General features: G+C 38.3%; 1 protein-coding gene across 1 annotated transcript in view; it reads left to right on the plus strand.

The window, feature by feature from the left end:
* LOC121368023 (ATP-binding cassette sub-family C member 9-like) overlaps positions 1-27,283 on the plus strand; it is a 77,444-nt gene that overhangs the window by 2,274 nt on the left and 47,887 nt on the right. Inside the window, exons 2-17 of the mRNA XM_041492536.1 lie at positions 128-307; positions 1,096-1,152; positions 2,754-2,963; positions 4,037-4,189; positions 4,581-4,736; positions 5,995-6,129; positions 7,729-7,891; positions 10,364-10,404; positions 12,083-12,328; positions 13,994-14,462; positions 16,646-16,751; positions 17,568-17,663; positions 18,534-18,618; positions 19,043-19,123; positions 23,353-23,490; positions 24,696-24,820. Of these exons, the coding sequence (XP_041348470.1) occupies positions 128-307; positions 1,096-1,152; positions 2,754-2,963; positions 4,037-4,189; positions 4,581-4,736; positions 5,995-6,129; positions 7,729-7,891; positions 10,364-10,404; positions 12,083-12,328; positions 13,994-14,462; positions 16,646-16,751; positions 17,568-17,663; positions 18,534-18,618; positions 19,043-19,123; positions 23,353-23,490; positions 24,696-24,820 (2,441 nt within the window). The remainder of the gene's footprint in view (positions 1-127; positions 308-1,095; positions 1,153-2,753; positions 2,964-4,036; positions 4,190-4,580; positions 4,737-5,994; positions 6,130-7,728; positions 7,892-10,363; positions 10,405-12,082; positions 12,329-13,993; positions 14,463-16,645; positions 16,752-17,567; positions 17,664-18,533; positions 18,619-19,042; positions 19,124-23,352; positions 23,491-24,695; positions 24,821-27,283) is intronic.

Below are 27,283 nucleotides of genomic sequence, written 5' to 3' on the forward strand. Positions count from 1 at the left end.
ATACACTGTTTAAAATTTAAAGGTGAACAATGTATGTGTAAAAATTTATACGGTACAAACTTATAAGGTGTAGCATACATGTATATGTACCTGTAAATATTTAATAATGATTGCTTCTCTTTTTCAGAGGTATTCGTTCTTTAAGAATGCACGCTTACTGAAGCCCCCTCCAGACCTGGAGCACACAAAATATGTTCACTCATACGTGAACTTCCTGTCGAAAGCCGTGTACTGGTGGGTCACTGATCTGATGGTGGATGGATTCCGACACACACTGGACCAGGAGAGACTTGGACACCTCCCATATGCAAGTCACATTTCTCACACAATGCTGCTCATTAAAGGAAATCCTGTCCTGGACATATCTTTCTTATCATTTCATATAAGATCATCAAACATTGCATGCAATTATAATTACAACTGTTCCAATATTATTATTCCAAATATTATTATGTGAACATTATTTTTATAAAGGTATAGGCATTGGAAGCTGTCAAGAACATACGGTGAGGTTTGGTTAGGCAAAGGTAGACTATATATTACTTTGCCATTAAAGAGACATACCCTAGTTTTTAAACACTAAGGCATATTTTTTACTATTGGAGCCATTTTTGATAACTGAAATCATACTTTACTTAGATTTTATTGTTTAGATTATTCATTTCCGTACATTTGAAGTGTTATTGGTCATCCTGGTGTTTTTTTATATCACAAAATGCATTTCTCATATTTTTAAAAACGCACGTGTGTATGAGAAGTAACAGTTATGGAGTTGGAATTTAGTCTATTTTTCACCATTTCAAAGTCACAGACTCATGTTTCACTCAGTTGTAACTTTATCCAAGTGTGTTACAGGTTTGTAGATTAACTAAACTTAGTGTGTATTTTCATGGACTGAAACAAGGGTCTGTCCCTTTAAAATGAGGGTGGGGAATGTGTAATGTTCAAAGTTCGGGGCCAAATTCTTTATTATGCATATGCACAGGTACATTGTGTATGATACTGAATGTTTTAACCCCAAATAATGGGTTTTATTACTGTTAGTTAGGCTGTTAGTTAGCAAGTTAGTGTAACAAGATTGTTTTTATTTTGCAGAGTGAAAAGGCTTCAGTACAGTATAAAAAATTGATGGCTGCTTTTGAGGAAGAAAAGGTAAGATAGTATTATTATTTTAGTTTTTTAGTATGAAACATGACATGTAAATGTATTTAAACACAAAAATTCCAATGGCAAAATCTTTTTGTCCCATCTGTTTTTCAACAGCTATTTTAATTTGGCAAACTGTAAAAATGACAGCTTAATTAATATATAGATAATAATTGATTACTGTCTCAACTTACCTGTACCAGCTTTATCCTGACCTTGTCATGGATATGGGCCCCGTTCTACGAAGCGATCTTAGCCCTCAGATTACCTTAGGCGCATAGCTACCCTATGCACTGAAGTTGATCTTAGGGCAAAGATCGCTTCGTGAAACGGGGCCCTAGAAGTGATAAAACGTCCTCAGGGCTTCTAGATTATGGTAGCCCAACTCCCGTGGCTAGTGATCTTCAATGTTGGGCTAGTAAATAACTAATATTGCCATTCCCAAGGGCTAGTGAAAAAAAAGGTCAAATGTTGCAGTTAAGTCTGTTTTGTAAATATGAATATCCTGACCCCACCCCAACCCCCATTGTTAGTGTTTTTAAGCTGTATCTCCCTCTTTAGGTGACATCTTATTATTACTAATATTTAGTAAAATTGTATTAACTTAAAGTAAAGTAGGGCTAGTGAATTTTTAATAGTGCTTAATACATTTTTTAAATCACTGATCCCATGGCTAGTAGATTTTATAAACATTATAGAAGCCCAGGTTCTTTAAAAAAAAAAATCAACCCCCCCCCCCCCCCCCCCCTATAATTTGTGACATGCTACATCTGGTCACATTAATAAAGCATTGTTAAATGACAATTTGAAAAAAAAAAAGTATGTGTTCGATGACCCAATGCTTTACACAAGTACATTGTATTTACTATACTGACATCAGTGTTGATTAACCTCCACTTGACTACATGTTACTCTAGTGTCAAATTTGAACCCAAATCAATGCAAACATACAAAATATACATTGTATGACAGATTGTCACACTACAGATGTACATGTATATAGTGTGATCCCAGCTTGCCAGGTGGCATTTATGTAGGCCCAGGAGTATGGAATAATTGACAGGACCAGGTACTAAATGGTGGAACTTGTGAACTATTTTTAATGAATTATGGTTATTAATCCCCTACTGGTCCAGCCAGAGAAGACTGTATGTTTCCACTCCGTCCTTCTGTCCGTCCCTCTGTCCATCTACAACTTGTCTGACTTTTCTTCAGCAGTGCCTTAAGATACGCTAACCTAATAGATCACAAATGATACTAATTCAGTCAGAGCAATTCAAAGGTGAAAACAACTTACCAATCATGGTCACTAATTTGCCAATGTAAGCTAAAACTCCGAGGAAAATAATAAGGTAAGCTACACACACATATCGGTAATTGAGCTGACGATGGCTGGTGTTTTTCTCATCAGGTGTTAACCGCTCAAGCTAATGCGGGATATGTGTTGGAGCAGGCTATCTGATCATCTTTTTTTACGCAATAACCATTTATTACCTAATGTGGCTTATCCGGTGCAGCGGGCGCTACACGTGAAATTACAGTATGTTGTTACATGTGTGTAAGACAAAAAACAGATTTTGTAAATTTGGTGATTTTTATATTTACAGTTTCAGGCCTCTCAACAGAATAGACCTCCATCATTGACCAAAAGTTATCTCAAAGCCTTTTGGAAGATGCTCCTGTTGGCAGGAATATTCCGCTTGTGTGGTGACTTGTGTTCCTTTGTTGGGCCAGTCTGCATCGAGTACATTATCGACTATGCTTACGATGTTTCCAGTACAGATTATCAACCAAGCTACAATTCTTCTTCATCTTTGGTTTGTATATATTCATTCTGTATGTACTGGTAGTGTGAGAATTCACAACATGTTCCATATTATAAAGCAGTTGTTACTGTAAACAGGTATTGAAGGGTGGGTCAAGGAGCAGGTGCACCGTCAAAATTTTAGAAAACCCTCTGCCTAAAATATAACATATATATATATGAAAAAAATCCCTTTTTTTAGGAGAGAGATATAGAAAGTTAGAGAAAGAGAGGGAGAGAAAGAGAGGGGCAGCACATCTAACTGGAGAAGACTCTGATTGTCTTTTCACTACCACCGACTTTATGCTAGGTCCACCGACTTTATGCTAGGTCCACCCACTTTATGCTAGGTCCACCCATTTTATGTTAGGTACACCCACCTTATGCTAGGTCCACCCACTTTATGCTAGGTCCACCCATTTTATGTTGGGTACACCCACTTTATGCTAGGTCCACCCACTTTATGCTAGGTCCACCCACGTTATGCTTGGTCCACTCACTTTGTGCTAGGTACATCCACTTTATGCTATGTTCACCTACCTTATGCTTGGTCCACCCACTTTAGGCTAGGTCCACCCACTTTAGGCTAGGTCCACCCACTTTAGGCTATGGCAACCTACTTTATGCTAGGTCCACCCACTTTATGCTAGGTCCACCCACTTTATGCTAGGTCCACCCATTTTATGTTAGGTACACCCACCTTATGCTAGGTCCACCCACTTTATGCTAGGTCCACCCATTATATGTTGGGTACACCCACTTTATGCTAGGTCCACCCACTTTATGCTAGGTCCACCCACATTATGCTTGGTCCACTCACTTTGTGCTAGGTACATCCACTTTATGCTATGTTCACCTACCTTATGCTTGGTCCACCCACTTTAGGCTAGGTCCACCCACTTTAGGCTAGGTCCACCCACTTTAGGCTATGGCAACCTACTTTATGCTAGGTCCACCCACTTAATGCTATGTCCACCCACTTTATGCTAGGTCTACCCACTTTATGCTAGGTACACCCCCTTTATGCTAGGTGCAATTGATACATTAAAAATTTATAATTTAATGAAGGGTTCTTTGTTTTTCCAGCTTTTCCCATATGTAACGCTTGGGGAGTTTGTTTGGAATGGTTACATTTTGTCTGTGATCATTTTCCTAGCCTCCATTCTACAGCATAGCTTCTTTCAAAACCACCACTTCATCGTAATTCGAGAAGGCATCCGACTGCGCTCGGCTATCCAGGTATGACATTATTAAAAATGGATTCCATCATCTGGTGAATTCAATAATTATCTTGTTTGTTATGACAGTTCAGAGATACATGTTTGTGATGAGATTTTGAAGATATTTTATATTGCCAATGGTTCGGTGTCATCTTTATGCTAAATTTATTTTGAAAATTACTAGCTGTAATTTTTTTTTTTTTAAATCATTCTGAGATTATGTTTTTAGCAAAGGTATATTTTTAAAGTGCTTTGAAACTAATGAATTTCTTACCTGTCATATCTTAATTTTTTCTTCCTTAAATTAAATTTTTATTTAATCATTCTCCCATACATGTACTTACTTACAAACAGACTGTGTTTTAAAATATTGAATTATAGGTTCTAACTTCATGTAATATTTTTTTCAGAGTCTTGTTTACGACAAATCTCTGAAACTGTCCACTCTGGTGATGAGTTGCGGAACCACCACAGTTGGTCAGATTATGAATCACATGACCATCGATGCCACCTTTCTCATGCATCTGTTCTTCTTCATCCACTACATTTGGGCTATGCCGCTTATGGTTTGTATTTGTCATTGGATATTATCTTTTAATGTATGTCAGTGCAGGAGGTAGCCCAATGGTAAAACACTTGTCTGATAAAACAGCGCTAGCCTGATGCGCGATCGATCTAGGATCGATTTCCGTTGGTGGGCCCATTGGGCTATTTCTCATTCCAGCCAGTGCTCCACAACTGGTGTAACAGAGGCCGTGGTATGGGCTATCCTGTCTGTGGGATGGTGCATATAAAAGATTCCTTGCTGCTAATTGAAAAGAGTAGCCTATGAAGTGGCGACAGCGGGTTTCCTCTCTCAATATATGTGTGTCCGTAACCATATGTCTGACGCCATATAACTGTAAATAAAATGTGTTGAGTGCGTCGTTAAATAAACCACTTCCTTCCTTCTTTTTATAGGTGATTATTCTAGGATTGATCCACACTGGTAGACCCATTGGGTTATTTCATATTCCAACCAATGCTCCATAACTGGTGTAACAGAGGCTGTGTTATGTATTGTCTTGTCTGTGGGATGGTGCATTTAAAATATTCCTTGCTGCTAATAAAAAAGAATAACCCATGAATGGCACCATCCAGTTTCTCCCCTTATTATCTGTGTGGTCCTTAACTATATGTCTTGATGCCATATAACCATAAGTAAAAACGTGTCGATGCATTGTTAAAGTAAAATGTTGTTCTCTCTTGTAATGGATGTAGTGGTATATAGCTCCATGGTAGAGTGCTTGGTTGAGGTGCCACACAACTGGTATATCAAAGGCTGTAGTGTGTCGTTTCCTGTCTTCTGTAAAAATGCATGTAAAAGATCCCTTGCTGCTGTGTGTTTTTAATAGGAATAACCTTTGTGAGTGTAACATGTTTCCTCTGACACTAACTACATGTAAACCACAATCTTTACCTGGAAAGGTGAGTGAGCGCACCCGCTCCCCTCCACACTCGCCTAGAAAGTTTTAGGAGAGTTGCAACCAGATTTCTCGGAAGTAAAATTAAAAAAAATATTTTATCTAAAACTTCAAGTGATTGCTCGCCTAGCACCATTTCAGGAGAATGATCTTCAGCTTGCCTTGATTTTACTCATGGCAAGTCTCAAAAATTATGAATACTGTAGGTTACATACATGTAGTGTATGGTTAGTTTTTTTTTTTAACTGAAAGTATATAGTTTGGAAATTTAAAAAGGTATGAGGTGTTTATTTACGAATGCCACTGCACCATGTATAAAATGTGTCACTTGTTCTGTGTTATCATTAGTATGTATTCTCAGGTCATTCTTGGCTTACTGTTCCTGTACCTGAAGCTAGGAGTAAGCGCAGTGATTGGTGGGATGGTTGTCGTTCTGTGTGGTCCACTCATGTACGGAATGGGTGTTGTCCTCTCAAAACTACAGAAGAGGGTTCTGGTGAGTAGTTAAACAACAATGTCATTCTTTATGATTTTTAGAGGGAACTTTAAATCCGTGATCCTAAGTTTCTGAAGTATGTACATTTTCTGTTTTATATAAAATGCATTTTTAGGTACTGGACCATTTCATCCAGAACACTGTTTATTGCACTTAATTATAAAGTTTTTAAAACACTTTGACTTCTATACAAAGTTTTAAAATATACTTATCTTGATTTTATGTATTGTATTATATTTTTCACCCACAGCTCCTTACACTGTGGTTTTACATAAATAAATCTAAATAATATTTTCATATACTTACCATTTGTGACACTCAATAGCCGATGTGTATTTGTGTGCTGGGGTGTTGTTAAACATTCATTCATTCATTCTGTTTATTGCAAATAATTTTAAAACTAATGATTCAAAGTTATAGTCCTTCCCATCATTCTATAAAAATGGTTTTTGTAAATAATTCCAGTTTGGTTTGACATCAGAAGTGTTTTGGAAATAACAAAAAAATAATATTTTTGTGTGCAATTTACAAATCAACCAGCTTTAGAAATAAATAACTTATAGTAAATCCACAGGATGAAAAAATGTGTTCTCTGTGGTATGGAGTATAAGTAATTTATGAATTATTACAGCTTTCTTTATTACTGAATTAATTACATATATAAATAACTTGTAGTAAATCCATAGTATGAAAAAAGGCATTCCCTGTGGGTCGAACTATAAGTAATTTATGAATAATCCCTAGGCCCTGTGTTGTATATATATATTATATGTGCAACTTTTGGTCTCTACAATCTTCAGCAGTTATTTGCAATGAACAAATTGTTCTAATGGGACAAAAAGGAGACCGTTATATGCAATACAAATGCTAAGATGTCCAGAAACATTTGATTTAACAAAATCGATAATAAAGAATGCAGTTAAAACAATGTGTAATTTAATAATAAAGAAAGCTGTAATAACTAAAATATTTTGCATCACCTAATGACTAATTGTTTTCTGGTCCATCGAGATATGAACGCAAAAACCTTTGCACCTCTCAACCAGTCAGATAACTGTACAGTGTACAGACGCAAAGAAAATTTAATTATTAAAATAGGATGGGATCATTAGTTGGGGAAATAAATGTAATTCTTTTATCACAAATTCATGAAATGGGTTTGTTTTCGTAATGGACTAGTACATCCTATGACTAACATTTAATTTTTTCAAGGTTTAGAATTGCCAAAAAAGCATAATAATGCTTAAAAGAGAATTCTTTGCACCCCACCCTCTCGTTGACATGCTTAGTATTATTAATTTAACTTTACAGTATTATGCACCATATTATTCACAATATTATATTAATATAATCTGGACTTCAGAGGTTATGGTATGTACTGTCTTGCCTGTAGGAAAATGCATATAAACTATATTAAAAGATCCGTTACTGCTATGGGTACAAATTTAACAGGTTTCCTGTAAGACATGTCAGAATTTATCAAATGTTTGACGTCCAATAGCTGGTGATTAAAACAAAATCAATGTTCTCTAATGGTTTGTTAAACAAAACAAACTGTAACTTTTAATTAACATCATCATTATCATTCATGTTTTGTAGGTGTTTACTGACAGGCGTATAAAACAGGTGAACGAACTCGTACATGGAATGAAGGTGATCAAGCTACTGGCCTGGGAAGACGTGTTTGCTAAAAGCATAGAGAAAACCAGAGCTTTGGAAATCCGCTTACTATTCCCCATCATGTGCATCCGGGGTCTCATAGGTGAGCACACTAAGTCTTATACTTGATTGGATGGATATTCTGTAACATGCCTGTATTCTGTTAAGTTTCAGGCATGTCTACCTTGGGCACGAAGTCTGATTGTGCCAGACTTCCCGTCCAGGGCAGGTCAAATTCACACACAAGACACTACACAATACACTACACAATACAATTTATAAACTGGCAGGGGTGGACTGATAATACCTTGGTACCAAATACAAACTGGCCCTGTACTTATAAAACTCTAAAAGTCTCTAATATAATGGCAACATATAGAATTACATATATGTGTGAATTCATTAAATATTTGAGTCTAGACTGAAAGTTTTGTAAGTATTGGCCCAGCTATATCAGTCCACCCCATCCCACCCCACAAAATGGTTTGGATTTCATGGTTTCTATTTCTTATTAACACTTCTCTAGTTCTTCATCTGTTTTATTAATAACGTTTTTAAATCAAAAGTGTTCTTCTTAGCTCACAAAGCCAACTTGTCTTACATCCTAAAACAAAAAACTAAATTTTTTCAGTTAATCTGTTATCTGCAAAATATTTCTGCTGGCCAGACCTGTGGTTAAATTAAAATGAGTAGAATAAGAAGCATGAGTATTTGATCTTTGAAATTTATTATGGCAAACGAGTTACTAATTCTTGGGGCGAAAGCTAGTTGAGTAATCTAATTATTAACCATGCAATATTGGTGGGATGAAATGGATTATTTGTCCTATAATACTGTCATGTCATGTCATAGGGTTTTACGTTCACATTCAGAACACCTGTCGTAGGCACAAGAGCCGGCCTTGGCCGGCTCCTCCGTCCATGACAGGAAAGGTGGGTAGAGGGGAGAGGAGGGACCGCCTGCACTGGCAAGTGCAAGGGAGCACCAGCAGCCCGATCAAATCGGTAGCAGGCGGGTGGGGGTGGTGGTAGTGCTATGGAATTTGAATGGAGCAGTTAAATGCCAAAGAGAAAAGGGTGCGCAATTTTGATTGAGGGAATTTGGCGCAATTTTGGACGGTCGGTCGAAAGGTAAATGGCCGAGCTAATATAGGTTTTGATATTAGTGAATCGAGAGTAGCTAGTTAATTTTAGACCTTTACGATGCTGTGGTGTCTCCCTAGGTTGCCCATAGGGCCCTTATAAAGGGCTTGACCGCTTCTGGTCAAGGCATCACCAAGTACCAAGTTATTACCAGCAGCAAGTATTGGGGGTTTGGGTGGGGAAGGCCGATATTCTTTTGTTCAGCTTCCCCCGGGTGCATTGCAATTGTGTACTCGGAATGGTATTCTTTTGTCCGGTTCCTTATTAGAGTTGGTGCTGGGCCATTAAATGGGGGCGGGTGCATTGTTATCATTAGTCAATGCACCCTGTGTACTGATGCAGTGAGCGTGTAGTCTGTGTGTGAATCCTAGTTTTGTGTTAAGGTTGTACCTAATTGTCTTAAGTCCCTATTCTAGTGAGTTCAACGGTCATTCATGACCACTCATCCCCCTCCGTCCTTGTATATCATTGAATATAATGACGGAGGGGGAGTTAAACTAGCCTAGCTATCTAATTTGAAGGGTTAAACCCTTATAGTGTAGGTATTGGTTTAAAAAGCCTAGTGCTTGTCATACTTAACTTTATTACCAATGCAATAAACGAAACTAACGGTGGCAAGTAGCAATTGTATACATATATTCACCAATCTAGGTATTTAGTTTGAAGAATTTTGATTCCCGCCCCCTAAATATAGGATTTTAGTAGGCTTACTTGGTTTGTCTTCAGGCTATCTGGATAGTTGGGTGTCGGTTTTCCTGCATGTCTTTGCTTCTGGAACCCTAGTTGACTTACCTTAGTTAGCTAGGATGGAATGCATCAGTAATAAAAAAAACAAAAAAACCAAAAAAAAACATGGTGCGGGTGCAAAGACAAATTCGTGCAGTTTATTTACAGTTAGGTGTAGTGGGGTTCTTGATCCGTGATTGGCTGGATTGGACCAATGAGAGTGCTGCAAAAAATAGGCGATAATTAGTGGTGTCCTATCTTGGTTGATTATCTAACGATGTTGATTGGCTGGTTAATTAGCCAATTGGGTTACTGCGACTTCGATCCTGTCTTAGTGACAAAGACAGAAAGAAAAAAAAGAAAAAAACCACGAAAAAAAATAAAATAAATAATAATAATAAGTAAAGAAAATTAATAATAATGTGTCGTTAGCGGGTGGTGTATGCCAGTTGTCAATCACGAGCTTCAGAACATGAACATATTTACAGTATATATAATACTGAACCGGGTATGTGCTTATATAGTGGAAATATTCTAGGCCAAGATGTAAAATCAAGTCCCCTTTAAATATCATTCCTGTTCTTCACAACTCGTATATTAAGCTGTGGTATGTTCTGTCCTATCTGTGGGATCCCTTGCTACTATTATACATTTTTTTTCTTGTTTGAAACACTTTTTTGTTGATTTTAACTAACTTTTGTTACCAGGTTTTATTGGTATGGCAGCACCGACTATTGGGGCCATAATTGTAAGTGTTTAATAAGTTTAGTATCATACATTGATGTATTTGATTTATATTTAGTACATGCATGGTTACCTGTTACACTGTTTTTGTAAGTTTGTATAACACATGTATTAGCACATTATGTAAGTTACTGTATCGTGTCTGTATTGATGTATCCTGTAAAGACCACCCACTTATAATTTAAACTGCTGTTTTTTTTATAAGTCCACTGGGTAGCTAACTGCATGATTATTTCAGATGTTTTTATAAATTTAGTAACATACATGTAATTGTTATAGTATCATGTATCTTTATTAACTACATGTAAGTACCACTGAGACAGTTAGTTATTTTATAAGTTAGCCATTTAATGAAATGCTTGTATCCTTTGTTTATATATATGTTTTATTTCAAGTATGTTTGAGAGTAGCATTAGTACTGCAGTTTGCGATGATTTGTGTAGTTTTTGTTTTTGTTTGTGTAGTTAGTATTAGCACTGAACTTAGTGTAGACAATAGAAGACATGGTAACAACCAAAACAGCAAGGACATACCTAATTGGGGATGGGGTGGGAGTGCATGGAGCAAGCTCTGGGTGGGAAGAAAATTTTGACAAATTATCTATGAAACGTTAAAAACTGCAGAAACCCACAGATGTTTTCAATAAAATATCTGTCATGGCCAGAAATTATTTTGCCAAATTACACATACATGTATAGTAAAATTCACTAATTGTTTTTAAAATTTGCACTTGGCAAATTTGTCTAGTGGAAGAGTAGAAACACAAAGCCTTTTATTCTAAAAGTGTCCTTAGCTAAAGAAGACTGTGTTTGTGGGTGTGGGTAATTTTTGGCATGTTTCCATCAGAGAACTGTTCAAGCACGCCTGTTGTGGGCACAACTTCCGACTTCACCAGAGAGTTCTGTCCATGACAGGAGACTATGCTATGTAATAATGTGCTCTAATATATATGTGGGTTTTTTTTACCTCACACCCCACCCCTTCCAGATATTTCAGACTACATACATTTACATGTAGGCTTGGTTTGGTCTGAAATGCTTAGAAATAAACTTCATGTGAATCTGGTAGTTTGTTAGTTTTTTTTTTTTTAAAGATCCTTGATCTTTTATTTTTAAATGGCTGTGATATCTTAATACATGTAGCATGTTTTAGGATTAAAAATATTCCAGATATAGTGTCTTTGATTAAAGATCAAGTAGCCAGCTCAACATTTTTATTTGTCAGGGCTAGCTTTGGTTGAGTAGAAAAAAGTTTGCGACGTTATCTATTAAACTTCAAACATTGCAGAAACCCAGTCATTTTCTCACAAAATATCAGTTATTAAATGAATTTATTTTGCCAGATTAAAATAAAATGTGCAAATAGTTTTTAAAATTCACAATTTACAAATTTGGTGAGTGCCAGAGTTAGCATTGTTTGTCATAAGACTTTTAGCTTGAGTGCAGTACATAAAACATATCTATAATAACTTCTACTAACAGTTGTTCAGTGTTGATTGCACTTGAAGCCAATAAAATTTAAATATTAAATTAAGGTGTTTTTATTTTTAACTTGACATCTGTATATTTTGTATCTTAAAAAAAGAGAGAAGAAATCCCTTTTTTCTTTTCAATGTGTGTACATGTACGTTTCATCTTGCATGTTAATTTCACTATCAGTTTTAATTTTCCTTCTTACTTCAGACCTTCAGCCTGTACTCATACCTGGGTGACCACCCGCTGACCGCTGGCCGAGCGCTGTCCACTTTGGCACTGTTCAACCTGCTGTCGTTTCCCCTGTCTTTGCTGACCATCTTCTCATCGTCGCTGGCCAACGCAATGGTCAGCAACAAGCGTCTCGTACCATTCCTCACTGCCCTCGAAATGACCGACACAGAAAAACTTGGACGCCGCACCCAGTCAATTGCTGTCGAGACATCGGACAATGAGGTTTGGGCATTCAGTTTACTTTATTTTGGTGCTTGTATCTTACTAGATAAAATTTATATATGTTAAGTTTATAATCTTTTATTCTTTAAATGGTTTAAATAAATAGTTTTCAGGAGCTGGAGGGGAATGTGTGAAATTAAAGGAATTATTTCTTTGTTGGTGAAATAATTTTCATACATATGTTTAACCATTGTTTGATGCCCAATAAACAATGTACTTTTTTGTGCTGGGGTATTGGGGTATCCATATATCTATATATCCATATATTCATCCACCCACCCTTCCATCCATCTGTCCATCCCCACCCATCCATTCAATCATTTATCCAATCATCCTTCCATCCTTCCATCCACCCATCCATCCATCCATCCATCCATCCATCCATCCATGCATGCATCCATCCATCCACCCATCCACCCACCCATCCATCCATCCATCCATCCATCCACCCACCCAAAAATCCACTCGTCCCAAACCATGCCATGCCATGCCATCCTACGCCATCCTATCCAATGTGGCGGAACGTAGCTAAGTGATATAGCACTTGCTTGATGGTAGAGTCCATTGGTGCTATTTCTTCTTCCAGCCAGTGCTCCACAACTGGTGTAACAAAGGCCGTAGTATGTACTATCCTGTCTTTGTAATGGTGCATATAAAAGATCTCTTGCTACTAATCGGAAAGAGTAGCGGGTTTCCTCTCTCAGTATCTGTCTCAATGTCTCATCCTTCCATCCTTCCATCCATCCATCCATCCATCCATCCATCCACCCATCCATCCATCCATCCATCCATCCATCCACTCGTCCCAAACCATGCCATGCCATGCCATCCTATGCCATCCTATCCAATGTGGTGGAACGTAGCTAAGTGATATAGCACCTGCCTGATGGTAGAGGCCATTGGGCTATTTCTTCTTCCAGCCACTGCTCCACAACTGGTGTAACAAAGGCCGTAGTATGTACTATCCTGTCTTTGTAATGGTGCATATAAAAGATCTCTTGCTACTAATCGGAAAGAGTAGTGGGTTTCCTCTCTCAGTATCTGTCTCAATGTCTCATCCTTCCATCCTTCCATCCATCCATCCTTCCATCCTTCCATCCATCCATCCACCCATCCATCCATCCATCCATCCATCCATCCACCCAGAAACCATCCACTCGTCCCAAACCATGCCATGCCATGCTATCCTATGCCATCCTATCCAATGTGGCAGAACGTAGATAAGTGATATAGCATTTGCCTGATGGTAGAGTCCATTGGGCTATTTCTTCTTCCAGCCAGTGCTCCACAACTGGTGTAACAAAGGCCGTAGTATGTACTATCCTGTCTTTGTAATGGTGCATATAAAAGATCTCTTGCTACTAATCGGAAAGAGTAGCGGGTTTTCTCTCTCAATATGTGTGTCAGTGTCTGATGCCACATAACCGTAAATAAAATGTGTTGAGTGTGTCGTTAAATAAACCATTTCCTTCCATGCCATGCCATGCCATCCCATCCCATCCCATCCCATCCCATTCCATCCCATTCCATCCCATCCATCCATCCACTTGACCACAAACCAACCCTTTTACCCACACAAAACACCCATTTGTTTGCTCGATCGCTCTCTCACCCACTCACTCACACTTGTTGGTGAATCCAATTTCATTCCATTTTTATTTCCAGCTAGTGAAGTTGGACTCCAGTGTTTTCATCGATGGCGAGGATGGGATTCCTCTGACGAACCTGCGCACCAACATGTCGTGTGCCGGCTCCATGAGCAGCGTGGCGTCGCGCACCCCGACTCACAGCCGACAGAACAGTGGCGCCTCCCTCCTCGACGCCCTCGACAACAAGCGACTCAGCCTCAACCAGAACGCTTCCTATGAGTGTCTCGACGTCAAGCCCAACACGATGATCAGGAAGACAAGCGCTCCCGTGATCAGCACGGTAGATTCCGACCAGCACGTCCGACATCGGCACCACAGCACCGTGGTGTCAACAGCCGTGTCCACGGATGGGGGAGTGGAGGACGGAGATGACGTGACGGTGATCGAGCTGCGTATTGTGGTGGAGATCAGCAAGGGGTCGTTCTCGTGGGACGTCAGCACGAAGGAGCCTGTCCTCACAGATATCGATGTGAAGATAGCTGCAGGTGAGATAATGGGCTACTGTGATTTAAAAATATATATAATTTTATATATTTTTTTAAATTCCAGAACATCTTTTTTTTTCTCTCTCCTTTTTAATTCCATCTCAGTTTTTTCCTGATTTGTTGGCTCCTCCTATCTTCAAGTTCTTTTGCTGTTCACCTCTACATCCTAATTCATGTCTACAAACATGACAGGTGCTTGTCTCTTTTAGCTATCTGTGCCACACCCCAGCCATTTCCATCAGCTTTTGCTGTTGATTTAGTCTGACCACTTTGTAAAATGTTCTGTGATTACTTCAAGCTCCTGTACTCCACTATTAGCAATGACTAATTAGTGCCATGGGCCAGATCAGTTTTAATAGGTTGCAAGGAGTGTTGATTTGTTGTCACGTCTGAGGAAGGAATAGAAAGGAATATTTTATTTTAAAGTGACAGTCCCTAATTTTTAAACACTACAGCTTGTTTTTCACTATTTGAGCCATTTTTGACAACTGAAATCAGACATTACTTGGGTTTTATTGTTTAGATTATCAATTTCTGTACATCTGAAGTGTTTCTGGTCATCCTGGTGTTTCTAACACCACTAAATGCCTTTTATATATTTAAAATAACATCTCAGAAGTAACGATTATGGAGACAAGCTGTAGTCTCTTTTTAATAATATTTCCCTTTTTCAATGTCACACACTCTTGATTCACTCTATTATAGCTTTAACCAAACTTAGTGTCTATTTTCATGAATTGAAATTATAGCCTGCGACTTTAATGACCCGTGAAAACATGAAATGGCTATTTGATGTCGGACATGTGCTAATCTTAAATGACCCAGTAGATCTCTATTTACATTTAAACCTTGTAAAGTCTGAACCAAATTGCTAACAACTACGATAAATTACTCTCCTACTTTTAATTACTGTTAGATGTCCCCCAATTTTGTCCAAACACAAATTTTGAAAAAAACATTACAGTGACACAGATTCCACATATGAGACTGTAACAATGTCACCAATATCGACTTGGATGAGAATGCATAGAGCAAAATACATGCAGTTTGCCATTTTCAATTGTTTATGGAATACTCCTCAAGGGGCGTTGATCGATATGACTTAATCTAACAACGTCATGACATATACGCTAAGGTATAACACACTTATTATGACATCAGATTAATTATGTCACATACTTAGGAGGGTATTCCACCAAAAATCAAAATGGCAGACAGTGAAAAATTGCATGTGTTTTGTCCTAGGAAATGTTAACATAGTCGCTATAATCGATATTGTTTCAGTCTAATATGTGGAATCCATGTCAGTGTAATGTTTTTTTAACGATTTTTGTTTGGATAAAAAGTGGAGAAAATCTAACGGTAATTAAAGATAGGAGAGTAATTTATTGTAGTTAACAATTTGGTTCGGACTTTAAACTGCATAAACGGGATTTAGCTCAGTCGGTTGAGTGCTCGCTTGAGGTACTTGCATCGCAGGATCGAACCACCTCGGTGGATCCATTCAGCTGATTGGATTTTTTCTCGTTCCAACCAGTGCACCACAACTGGGCAAAGGCCGTGGTATGTGTTTTCCTGTCTGTGGGGAAAGTGCATATAAAAGATCCTTGCTGCATTAGAAAACATGTAGCGGGTTTCCTCTGATGACTACGAGTCAGAATTACCAAATGTTTGACATCCAATAGCCGATGATTAATTAATTGATGTGCTCCAGTGGTGTCGTTAAACAAAACAAACTTTAAACTGCATAATGTCACAAGATGTGGACACATCTAGAAATGAACATGACCAAACAGTGGAAAAACTCTGTGATAAAGTGTCTGCCTGATATGTCATCAGCTGTAGGATCAATTATTCTTGGTACATGTATGTACTGATCTGTCTATGGAAAAGTGCATATAATAGACCCCTTGCAGCTAATGGAAAACATTTGTTGTTTTTCTAAAGGACTATATGTTAGAATATAACATGTTTGACAGCCGATGATTTATAACAAATTTAAAACTTTGTCAGAAAGTTTGAAACAGATACATGTAAGTAGTATTTTAGGTTTTGGCTTGCACAGAAAATGTTTTTTTTGGTAAAGCATCTTAGGGGCCATACACATTTATTAACATTTTCATGAGTTTTAATGAATAATTTATTTAGCACCTAGTTACTAACCACCTATTTCTATCTTGCAGGAAAACTTGTCCTAATTGTAGGTCCGGTTGGCAGTGGGAAGTCGTCTCTTCTGGCAGCCATGTTGGGTGAGATGATCACCGTGTCTGGCTGTGTGGAATGGGCGAGGTATAAAGATGTCAGCTTTTTAAAACACCGTACAGTATGGAATTAGAAATGATACCCCAAAAAGCTAAAAAAAAATTGTATCATGTCTTAGGTATTGTAAAATCCCATCCCATCCATCCCCATCCTCATCTCCATCTCAAACCACCTCACCCCATGCAACCCAGCGCCACCCCACCCCATGCAACCCAGCGCCACCCCACACCACCTCATCCACTTGCCATCCCCATCCTCATCCTCATCCTCATCCTCACCACATCCCCGTCCCCATCCCCATTCCCATCCCCATTCACCATCCCCCATCCCCCATCCCCCATCACCATCACCATCTCTTGCTGCTAATTGAAAAGAGTAGCCCATGCAGTGGCGACAGCGGGTTTCCTGTCTCAATATCTGTGTGGTCCTTAACCTTATGTCTGACGCCATATAACCATAAATAAAATGTCTTAAGTGCATCGTTAAAAAAAATTCTTTCTTTTTGTATTTAACCATAGGTATTTATTCTTATACTGGGAAGTTTTAGATTAATTATCAAAGTAAAATATTCTTCCATTGTTTAACTAAAAATTATTCAAAAACATTTATGCAGTGGAACATTCTATGAATTATACAAAGGTACCCGTAAGTGGTTGAAATTTCAACCCACAGACTAGGCAAGTCTCACCGCTGAAATAAAAATCTCTTACGTTATCACTCAGTTATACTTTTTCCAGTCTACAGGTTTTGTACCTAACTACATGTGATAGAATTTTCTTTTAGTTATTTACACAAAATAGATGTGTGATATACTCCCTACATGACATGTTTTTGTTGTTTTAGGAACATCAACATAGCACTTGTGTCACAAAGACCCTGGCTGATGAATGCTTCAGTCCGAAACAACATTCTCTTTGGAAAGAAGTTCTCGTATAAAAGGTTTGAAGCATTTGGAAATTGATGAAATTGCACGTGCGCATATGTGTGTTTGTGTGTATTGAGGGTGGGGTTTGTTTGTGTGTATTTGTTTTTAATCAAATATGTCTTCTTCTGACTGTCTTAAATATAAGTTTCTTTTTAAGGAAACCGGTGTTGGTGCGGTAGGCCACAGAATTGATGTATTTGTTTTTTTTAATTTCAATCAATGTTCCACAACTGGTATATCAAAGGCCATAGTGTGTACTGTCCTGTCTGTTGGAAAATGCATATAAAAAATCCTTCGCTGCTTTTTGAAAGGAGTCTCCTGCAGTTTCTTCTCTTCATAAATGTCTTAAAACCTACAAATATTAAAGACTTAATAGCTGTAGTTTAAGATATTCTGAAGTGTTATTAAAGGGACATTCTCCAGTTTGCTGCAAGTTGTAAGATGTTATCGACTAACAGAGACTTTTTAACGATTGTAATTACATATCAAATATATTTTTCTGCATACAATATTAGTGGCTGTATATTAAACGTGTTTCTGATCGTTCTAATATTTGTACTAGGTTAAATTTCATTTTATTTCCTAAAATGTTTTTTTTCGTATGTACGAAATTATTTGAAGACAGAATCCAGTTTGGGCTTCTTACAAATATCAAGACGACCAGAAACACATTGAATATACACACACTAATATTCTAAACAAGAAAATATATTTAATATGTAAGTTTAATCGTAGAAATATTTTATTAGTCGGAAACATCTTACAATGCAACAAACTCAGGAATGTCCCTTTAAAGAAAACATATTTTCCTTTTCTTTTTAAGGAACCAGATATGTAGTAGATGTATATAATTTTATTTAACTATGACTTTTTTGTTTGTTCAGGTATCGAAAAGTCCTTGCCATGTGTGCCCTTTATCAAGATCTTGAGATGTTTCCAGCTGGGGATTTGACAGAGATTGGAGAAAAGGTCAGGACACAAATATAGCAAAATGTGAAATAATGTAAATTTGTTCTTATAAGAGTGTATTTCCCTCACCCCACCTAAATCTAGTCAAGGTTTTTTTTGTTTATACCACCTTCCTTTCCCTAAATATCTATACAAAGGAATGGTTATTTTATTATCAGTGTATTTGAAAAACAATTGTATACAAATCTATCATTTAATTTATTTTATGTGCCTTATTAAATGTGTTTCTATTATATTCTGATATGATGAAAACTACTTTCAGGGCGTAATGCTTAATAGCTGTAAACATGTTTTTGGATGTGTGACTAGCATATTCTGATATGATAAACTACTTTCAGGGCATAATACTTAATAGCAGTAAACCTATTTGTGTGTGTTTTTGGATGTGTTTCTATCATATTCTGATACGATAAACTACTTTCAGGGTATAAATCTGAGTGGTGGACAGAAGCAGAGGGTTGCCATTGCCCGTGCTATGTATTCAGGAGCAGACACCATACTTCTGGTACCTTCTTTACTTTAAAACATTATTAAGTATCAACGTGTAGTACTGATGATCTGAAATAAGTTTTTCCTTGTTCAACCAATCAGTCAATCAACCAGCCAGTCGGCCATTTAACACATGCTTACATCCACTGAATGTTCAAGCACGTCCGTCTTGGACACTTACTGCGAAGTTTCCAGTGGATGTGTCGAAGACAGGGATTCTCTTGTTTGAATATGGATATAATTCTGAACCATACATAATACGTGTCCGGTTTTGAGGGAATTCCGATTAACAGAGGGTCCGGTTTTGAGAGATTTCACTGTACACTTGATATATAAGAGCCCAATTACTCGGTTACTACAAAGTGATTAATTTTGGTGTTTAATTGAAAGAGCTGTGGAAAAGTAATGTATAAGGGTGTTGGTGATATAAGCACAACTGATTAACAAATGAATTTCAGGGCACAATATTTCACGCAAACCGCCGTTCTGTTCGCGTGTCGGTTACGCAAGATTAAATTTACGCGAACCGCAAATCGGTTACGTCGTGACCTGTAGACGTTCAGAAATTAAAACTTGCAGACTTCACGATTACAGTAAGTTTATTCATGCAGACATACTACTAGTATTTCGACAAATGTTTTAGACTGATTTTTAGATACTTGATGTGCAGCAAACCAGTAGCCAACGGTATATTGCAACGGTTGGTAGCCTTTATTTGTTATTTATAAAAGAAAATTATTAGTCTAATCATACACCAGGGAATGGGCATTTTTCCTCCAAATGTATCTATTTTGTTTCAGTATTGGGCTGATATTTAGTCATTTTACAATAGCGTTAACTTCCTTCCGCAAGCTGCACAGAGGTTATAGAATACGGTGGCCCGATGTCCGAGGACAGTGGTTTTTAGATTCGGGCAACTAAAAATTACTTTTTGCAATCCCGATGGCAAATGGTGAATAATAATATAATAATAATAATAATAATAATAATAATAAATCTACAACACTATGATCGTACGAAAACAAAAGAAACATCTACAAGTCACTTCTTTCGATTTGCAAGCATTAAAGAAACTGTTTTATAAAATGTTTTCTTTTGTATTTTGTTTTAACTTTATGTTTGAGCTAAAAATTATGTATTTAAATATAATTTCAACGTAACTTTGAGGTAACCGATCAGGTAATCCACGGGTTACCCAAATATAATTCACGTAACAGAACAATTGGTTACCTAGGTAAAAAAACACGTGAACCGACTTCCGGTTACCTCAGATTTCGAAATATTGTCCCCTGAATTTGTGGTGAATTTATACATTAAGAATGTAGTTTTCCTGTCATTTGTTTTTTAAAAACAATATAAAGAGTATTTTATTAGCAAAATATTGTTTAGAAACAAAATGTATTTAGTATTTGATTGTGTCTTTGTGAGTGTTATAGGTCAGTCATAGACACAGTTGTTTAGGGTTATAGGTCAGTGATAAACAGTTGTTTTCCCATCCCAACCAGTGTTCTACCATTGGAACATCAAAGACCACAGTTGTATTTTCCTGTCTATTTAAAAGATCCCTCGTAGCTTTTTGGTAGAGTACACCACTAATTTGATCGATTATAGGTCACTAATTAACCAAATAAACCCATAGCACCTTTTCAGGGCAAGCTCTGGGTGAGCAAAACATTTTGTCAAATTGTCTATTAAAGGAAACATGTCACGAGACCATATTATAGCTCATTTTAAAAGCAAAATGATATAAAAATAATATACAAATAAGTTTATAACAATAAAATACGCGTAGTTAATTTAAAATGAAGAAAATACGCCAATCAGTATCAAAGTATGATTTATGCATATTTATTCGTGAGCGTTCGAAAAAAAAGGGAAGTGACGTCAGAACCGCTGTACTCTTCCATTGTTGTTAACTGTTTATATATGGAGTAAGGGCCTTACGATCTTTTCAGTCCAACAGTGCCGTACTGCGCGGCCTTTGGGTGTAAAAATAAACAGTTTAAACGATCGGGATTGTCTTTTTACGGTTTTCCAAAGGATTGTATCCGATGAAAGACGCGTGTATTTTATCGCAAAACAAAAGATTGGACACCAACACCGCATAGTACTTTGGTGTCAGCCTATTTTAGTATTAACAGCCCAGAGCCCGAACGTTACCCAGAGACAAAAACAGTACTCGGTTGCGAATGCCGAGGTATACATTGTACATATTTGGCACAAAGATACACCTCAGCATGATGTATTTATATATGTTAAAAAAAAATGTCGATTGTTATTCTTTTTTTTTTTTAAAAGAAGAGATTTTTCATGTTAGGCCTACATAACAAAATCTGTATTCACCGTCCGAAGAAGGAAATGTCAATAATTAATTAAATATGGCATATACAAACATAGGATTTGGCATGAGGATACAGCTCAGTATGATGTATTTAAATATGTTTAAAAAAAAAAAAAAAATTTAAATAATGATTTTAATCTTCGGGCGGAGTACGTCACAAAAACGTTCCTCATCGCCCGAAGCCCCAAAGTAACACGAAGTTCAATACAAAATAAACCACTGCTGTCGGTGTCGAAATAACTATTATGTTTCATCCACGGGCTGACTTGAGAATCGGAGTGTTGTTTTAGTTAATTGGTCCTTTCTTTCTGTGGCCTGCACATGTGATTCCTGATTGGCAGGTGTATGTTGCAGGGTATCGACCAGGTAAGTGATTACCACTGTCTAGACATATGTACAAAATACTTGCCAGTATTTTAAGATCACAGGGTATTGTTGGCGTAACCTGTCGTGACTATAGTACAATGTTAATGGACATTATCAGCCGCCCTGCTTCATTACTGTAAATAATGCTGTAAAACCTTTGATTAAGTAATAAGTAGACTTTCCCATCTAAAATTACAAAACTGACCAATTATGTAGTACCAAAGAAAAGTAAATTATCACTTTGGTATCGTGAGTGGTCGTTTTACTCTAACGCACCCTACCAATAGGCCTAATAATATGCTGCTTTTTTTTAAAGAGTGAAAAATACTATAACCTCATCTCGTTCTATTGATGCAAATTGAAATATATTTAGTTAAAAAGTTGATTATACTTTCAAGTCATTTATGTTGTTTTACAAGTCAGGTTAATGAAAGTGAAGCACCTTGTAAATTAGAGCGTTTGTTTACACTGTGCATACAGATTTCATTATGTACAGCCCGAACATGAAAAATGCGATATTTTCTAAAAAATAATAAAAAAAATTTTGTCCTACATTTATATTTTTTACATATTTAAATACATCATATCGAGGTGTATCTTTATGCTAAATATGAACAGTATACACCTTGGCATTAGGATCCAAGTTTTGGTTTTGTCTCTGCGTTACTTTCGGGCTCCGGGCTGTAAATTTGTCAACCGGTCTGGCACCATCGGTTTCTCCACCCTCCGACTCGCTATCCGTTTTTTCTTCAGTATCACTGTTGTAAGTAAATGTGTGTCTTTCTTCATTTACTAACAACTCAAATTGATACGGCAAAATGTTTTGCGAACGAACACTCATTGTTTTGGTAAGCTGTGCAAGTCTTAGATTCTTTATGAGTGGTACGGACTAATGCTTTTAAGTGTAAGGCTTCAGATCAAGCGACGCGTCTCTGACGTCACGGACCTCGTGATTACCCTGCTCATTAAAGATCGGCAATTTCTGCTAAGAGCTCGTATCGGTTTTTTTTTTATGGAGATATTTTAAGTAATAAATTTTGTTTAATTTTTTTTTTTAGGTGATTCAATTTATAATTAATTGTACATGGTTGGTGCCAAATATAGGTCACGTGACATGTTTCCTTTAAACTTTAAAAATTGCAGAATTCAACAGTTATTTTCAAAAAAATGTCAATTATTGCATGAAATTATTTCACCAAATTAAAATAAAATTTGCCAACTGCTTTCAAAATTCGCATTTGGCGAGTTCTAGAGCTAGCCCTGTTTTTGTTCAAGCCCCTTTCTGACCTGGAGAGGCAATCCAAGCTGCTAGATTGTGTCCCCAGGACAGCATGCTTGAACCTTAATTGGATATAGGCATGTCAAATACTTTTAAGTCAGTTAGTTTTTGGTAGAAGCTGCAGGTTTCCTCAATAACAGTTGTTAAAATAACCATATTTTAAACACCCAAGTGGCCATTGTTTAAAATTCACTGAGGTGGGTGTTAAACAAATATTGTTTTCCTTTACTTGTTTTCTATCTTGTGTGTGTATTTTCAGGATGATCCTTTCTCAGCACTTGATGCCCATGTAGGAAACCATGTTTTCGAAGAGGCCATTTTGAAACATCTGATACGCAAGAAGAAAACTGTTGTCTTGGTTACCCACCAGCTGCAGTATCTCACTCAAGCTAATGATGTGAGTTTATCATGGCAAAATAAATTTAAAAAAAACCCCAGTTTGCTATAAAACTCCTACCTCCACCTTCACTTTCTTTGAGTCTTAATTTTTGGGAATATAACACATTTTTCATCTGTCCTTGCATTTGGTTAAAATGTCAGGTTAAAGTTCTGTGGTTAAAGTTTGTATATTGTAACATTTTTACTAGTTTCTCAGACTTGGCCCTTAAGTTTAAAGGGAAAGTGCATATAAAAGATCTCTTGCTGCTTTTCAAAATGAGTAACCTTTTTTCTCTTCTCCCAAATGTTGAAATACATGTAACAATAAGTTAGTCAACAAATGGCTGTATTTTAAAATTTTCCTTTCCTCTTTCCTGGGCGGGATGTAAAGCACTCTCCTGATGCACAGTCGGTCTAGGATCGATCCCTGTCAGGTGACTCAATGGGCCATTTCTCGTTACAGCCAGTGCATCACGACTGGTTTATCAAAGGCCATGGTATTTGCTATCCTCTTTGCGGGATGCTGCATATAAAAGATCGCTGGCTACTAATGGAAAAATGTAGCAGATTTCCTCTCTAAGACTGTGTCAAAATTACCAAATTTTTGACGTCCAGTAGCCAATGATTAATAAATCAATGTGCTCTAGTGTTGTCATTAAACAAAAACTAACATTCCTCTTTCCTTTTAAAATCGTATTTAACATGTGGTTAATGTTTTTTCTAGTTGCCCTTAACTATTGAATCATTTAATGAATAATCTTTTAACTATTTACTACTTACTCTTGAATGTGACCACAGGACAAGATCAGGTCATTTGGACTCATATTAAAGTTTCTCTTACTGTTTTTGAGGAACGGGATGTAGTCCAGTTGTAAAGCGCTCGCCTGGTGCATTATTGGTCTGGGATCAATCCCTGTTGGTGGACCCAATGGGCTATTTTTTTATTCCAGCCAATGCACTACAACTTGTATGTCAACGGCCATGCTATCCTGTCTGTCTGATGGTGCATATAAAAGATCCCTTGTTACTAAGTGGGTTTCTTCTCTAAGACTATATGTCAAACTTTACCAAATGTCTGACATCCAATAGCTGATGATTAATAAATCAGTGTGCTCTACTGGTGTCGTTAAACAAAAACAAACTTTAAGTTATTGTTTTTGAATACTATTGAATACAGTTTTTTATTTTATGTTTTTGATAATGTTTTTGTTTTTTGTCAAGCAGGTCATAGTTATGAAGGATTGTGCAATCAGCTTCCATGGAAAGGTGAATCAGTTAAAGAAATATGACCTTGAACTCTATGAGTCATGGAGGAAAGCTGTCAAAGATGTCAAAGCCTTTGAAATCAGGTAACAGTACCATAGAATCAACTTCTAAAATTAGGTTTTATTTTAGGAAACTAAAGTACAAACTACAATAAATTACTCTCCCAACATTTGGTCCAGACAAAATTGTGAAAAAATCATTGCAATAACACAGAATCCACAGGCTAGATGGTAACCATGTCATCTATATTGACTTCGCTGAAATCTCCTAGGACAATAGCCATGTAGGCTGCCAATTTGCTTTTTTGTGGAATACTCTCCAAGAGGGGTGGAAGGATTGGATGTCATATTATTTCTTTTCACATTACCTGTCCACAAACAAGGGCACCTCCCCACCATGCAAGTGGTCTGGTCCGAACATCCCAACAGCCAATGGGATGGCCTAAATTCTTCTACTGCATACTGCTCTCTAGTTCCGGTCACATGACTGTAACTTCCTTCTTTTTCTCTTCGCTAAAGGGTCTGGACGTCCTTTTGCTTGGCTCTGTTTTGGAGTCAACTTTTTATAAGACCTTTGGTTTTGTATTCGTGTTTGGGTGAAATGTTTTTCACCTTCGTTTTCATTAGCTTTCATTAGCTTTGTTGACCGGCTTTGTGTTTGTGTCATGGTTGGTTTTTTCTTTCTCTTTCACAGATTGAAAAATTGTTATCATGTCTGATGTTAATGTTCAGCGACTTGTACGAGCGTGTTTACGCTGTAAGAAGTTTACTGTCGGCGGCGACCCACATGACTTATGTCTGGGTTGTGTTTCGTGTGCCCTTACTTCAAGATGCGACCTTGTTCGGGGTTATCAGATGTCGAATTCGCGGCTTACCTAAAGGTGTCAGCGAGGGCCAAGAAGGTGGAATTTTCGCCTTCCATAGCAGACTTCGTGGCGGAAGTGTACGCTCCATTTTGCCGTCCATGCTTCAAGAAACAATGGCGTCGATGGCAACCGTACCCAAACCGGCGGTTTCGGGGTCAGGTCCGGTTCCAGTCCCCTCTTCAGGGGGTGCGGCTTCTTCAGCTCCACCGATACCTAAGACTTCGGATGACAGGCCTGCGGTCTCTACGCAGCCCTCCAAGAAGCCGGCTCATTCAGATAGACGCTCCACGGATTCCAAGGCTCACCGATCTTCGGCGGGGAAGTCCTCTTCGGCGCATCGGAGCCGGGACCGTAGCTGCTCCACACGACCTATACGGCTCCCTACGGGTTTCACAGATTGTCAGCGCTGACCTTCAGTTGATGTGGCTTCCAAGGCCTCCGAGGGATCTAGACGGGACCGTCCACGGTCCGGTTTAACCGGCGGCTTCCATTACGGTAGATCGATTGGCCTGTGCTCGAGTTCTACGAGACTTTGGCGATGAAGCTCCTGCGGCATCTGTCATTGAAGAGCCCGACTCTGCGGACCATATGACTATGAGGGATTGCTTGGTGGCCGTCTATGACATGTTGCCGTCCTTGCCACATCCACCGACGCCGTCCAAGAAGGGACCGACACCGATGATAGCGACTTATGTCCCTCCGGAGGATGTGGTCATCCGTTCCTTGGTATCCATACGGGACCGCCCACGGTCCGGTTCTCCGGTATCTCCATCGGACCATGACCAGAGCGACTGGCCTGTTCACGGGTGCTACGTGACTTTTCTGATGATGTATCGGTTCTTGCGGTACTGGAAGATCTGGATGTGGCGGACCACCTGTCACTGAGGGCTGTCATATCTGATATGCTACCGCCGCTGGCCCATCCACCGGTTTCAGCCAAGAAGGGTCCGGTTTCGATGATCGCCACGGAGGTTCCACCGGCAGATGTCGGTTTTCGATCGTTGCTGCCACAGGCCCCCGTCGGTTTACACGGCTACCAGTAACCGGCCCATGCAGATCGTTTGTTCCAGCAAGCAGACAGAGCCCTGTAACGAACTGGAAGATTGCGTCATCGGCTCACCGTTCGGTACCGTCGTCTCGTGATTGATCGAAGTGGTACATCGTCCAGGGTTCCACCGGCTCCTGCCGGTCCGTGTACATCGTACCGTCCACACCAGTCGGCAGCTGATCCGGCGTTCAGGGTTTACACTGGCTCCTGACGGGACCGTCCACGGTCCGTGTTTCCGATTGCAGCCAGTACATTGGATCGAATTGCCTGTGCCAGGTTACTGAGCGATTTTCCAGATGATGCGTCGGCACCTTCCGTTATAGAAGATCTGGACACAGTGACCCACATGGCTGTGATGGATGGTCTCGCTGCGGTGTATGATATGCTTTCGTCACTGCACAGTCCACTGGCACCATTCAGGAAGGTTTCCGTTTGAGGACTGATCCGATGTCGAGGTTTACTTGAGTCGACTTCATTTGTGCCGTTCCCCATTCGTCACAACAAATGTATCCCGTCTTCAACCTATCCTTCAACAGTGTGGTGCCGGCCTTGGATGACGCTGTTTCCGGCGGGACCAGACATCTTCCTAGAACTTAGATCGGCGCGTCCTGTCGATGGCTTCAGTTCAGCGTA

Source organism: Gigantopelta aegis, chromosome 3 (assembly GCF_016097555.1).
Source record: "Gigantopelta aegis isolate Gae_Host chromosome 3, Gae_host_genome, whole genome shotgun sequence".
NCBI lineage: Eukaryota > Metazoa > Mollusca > Gastropoda > Neomphalida > Peltospiridae > Gigantopelta > Gigantopelta aegis.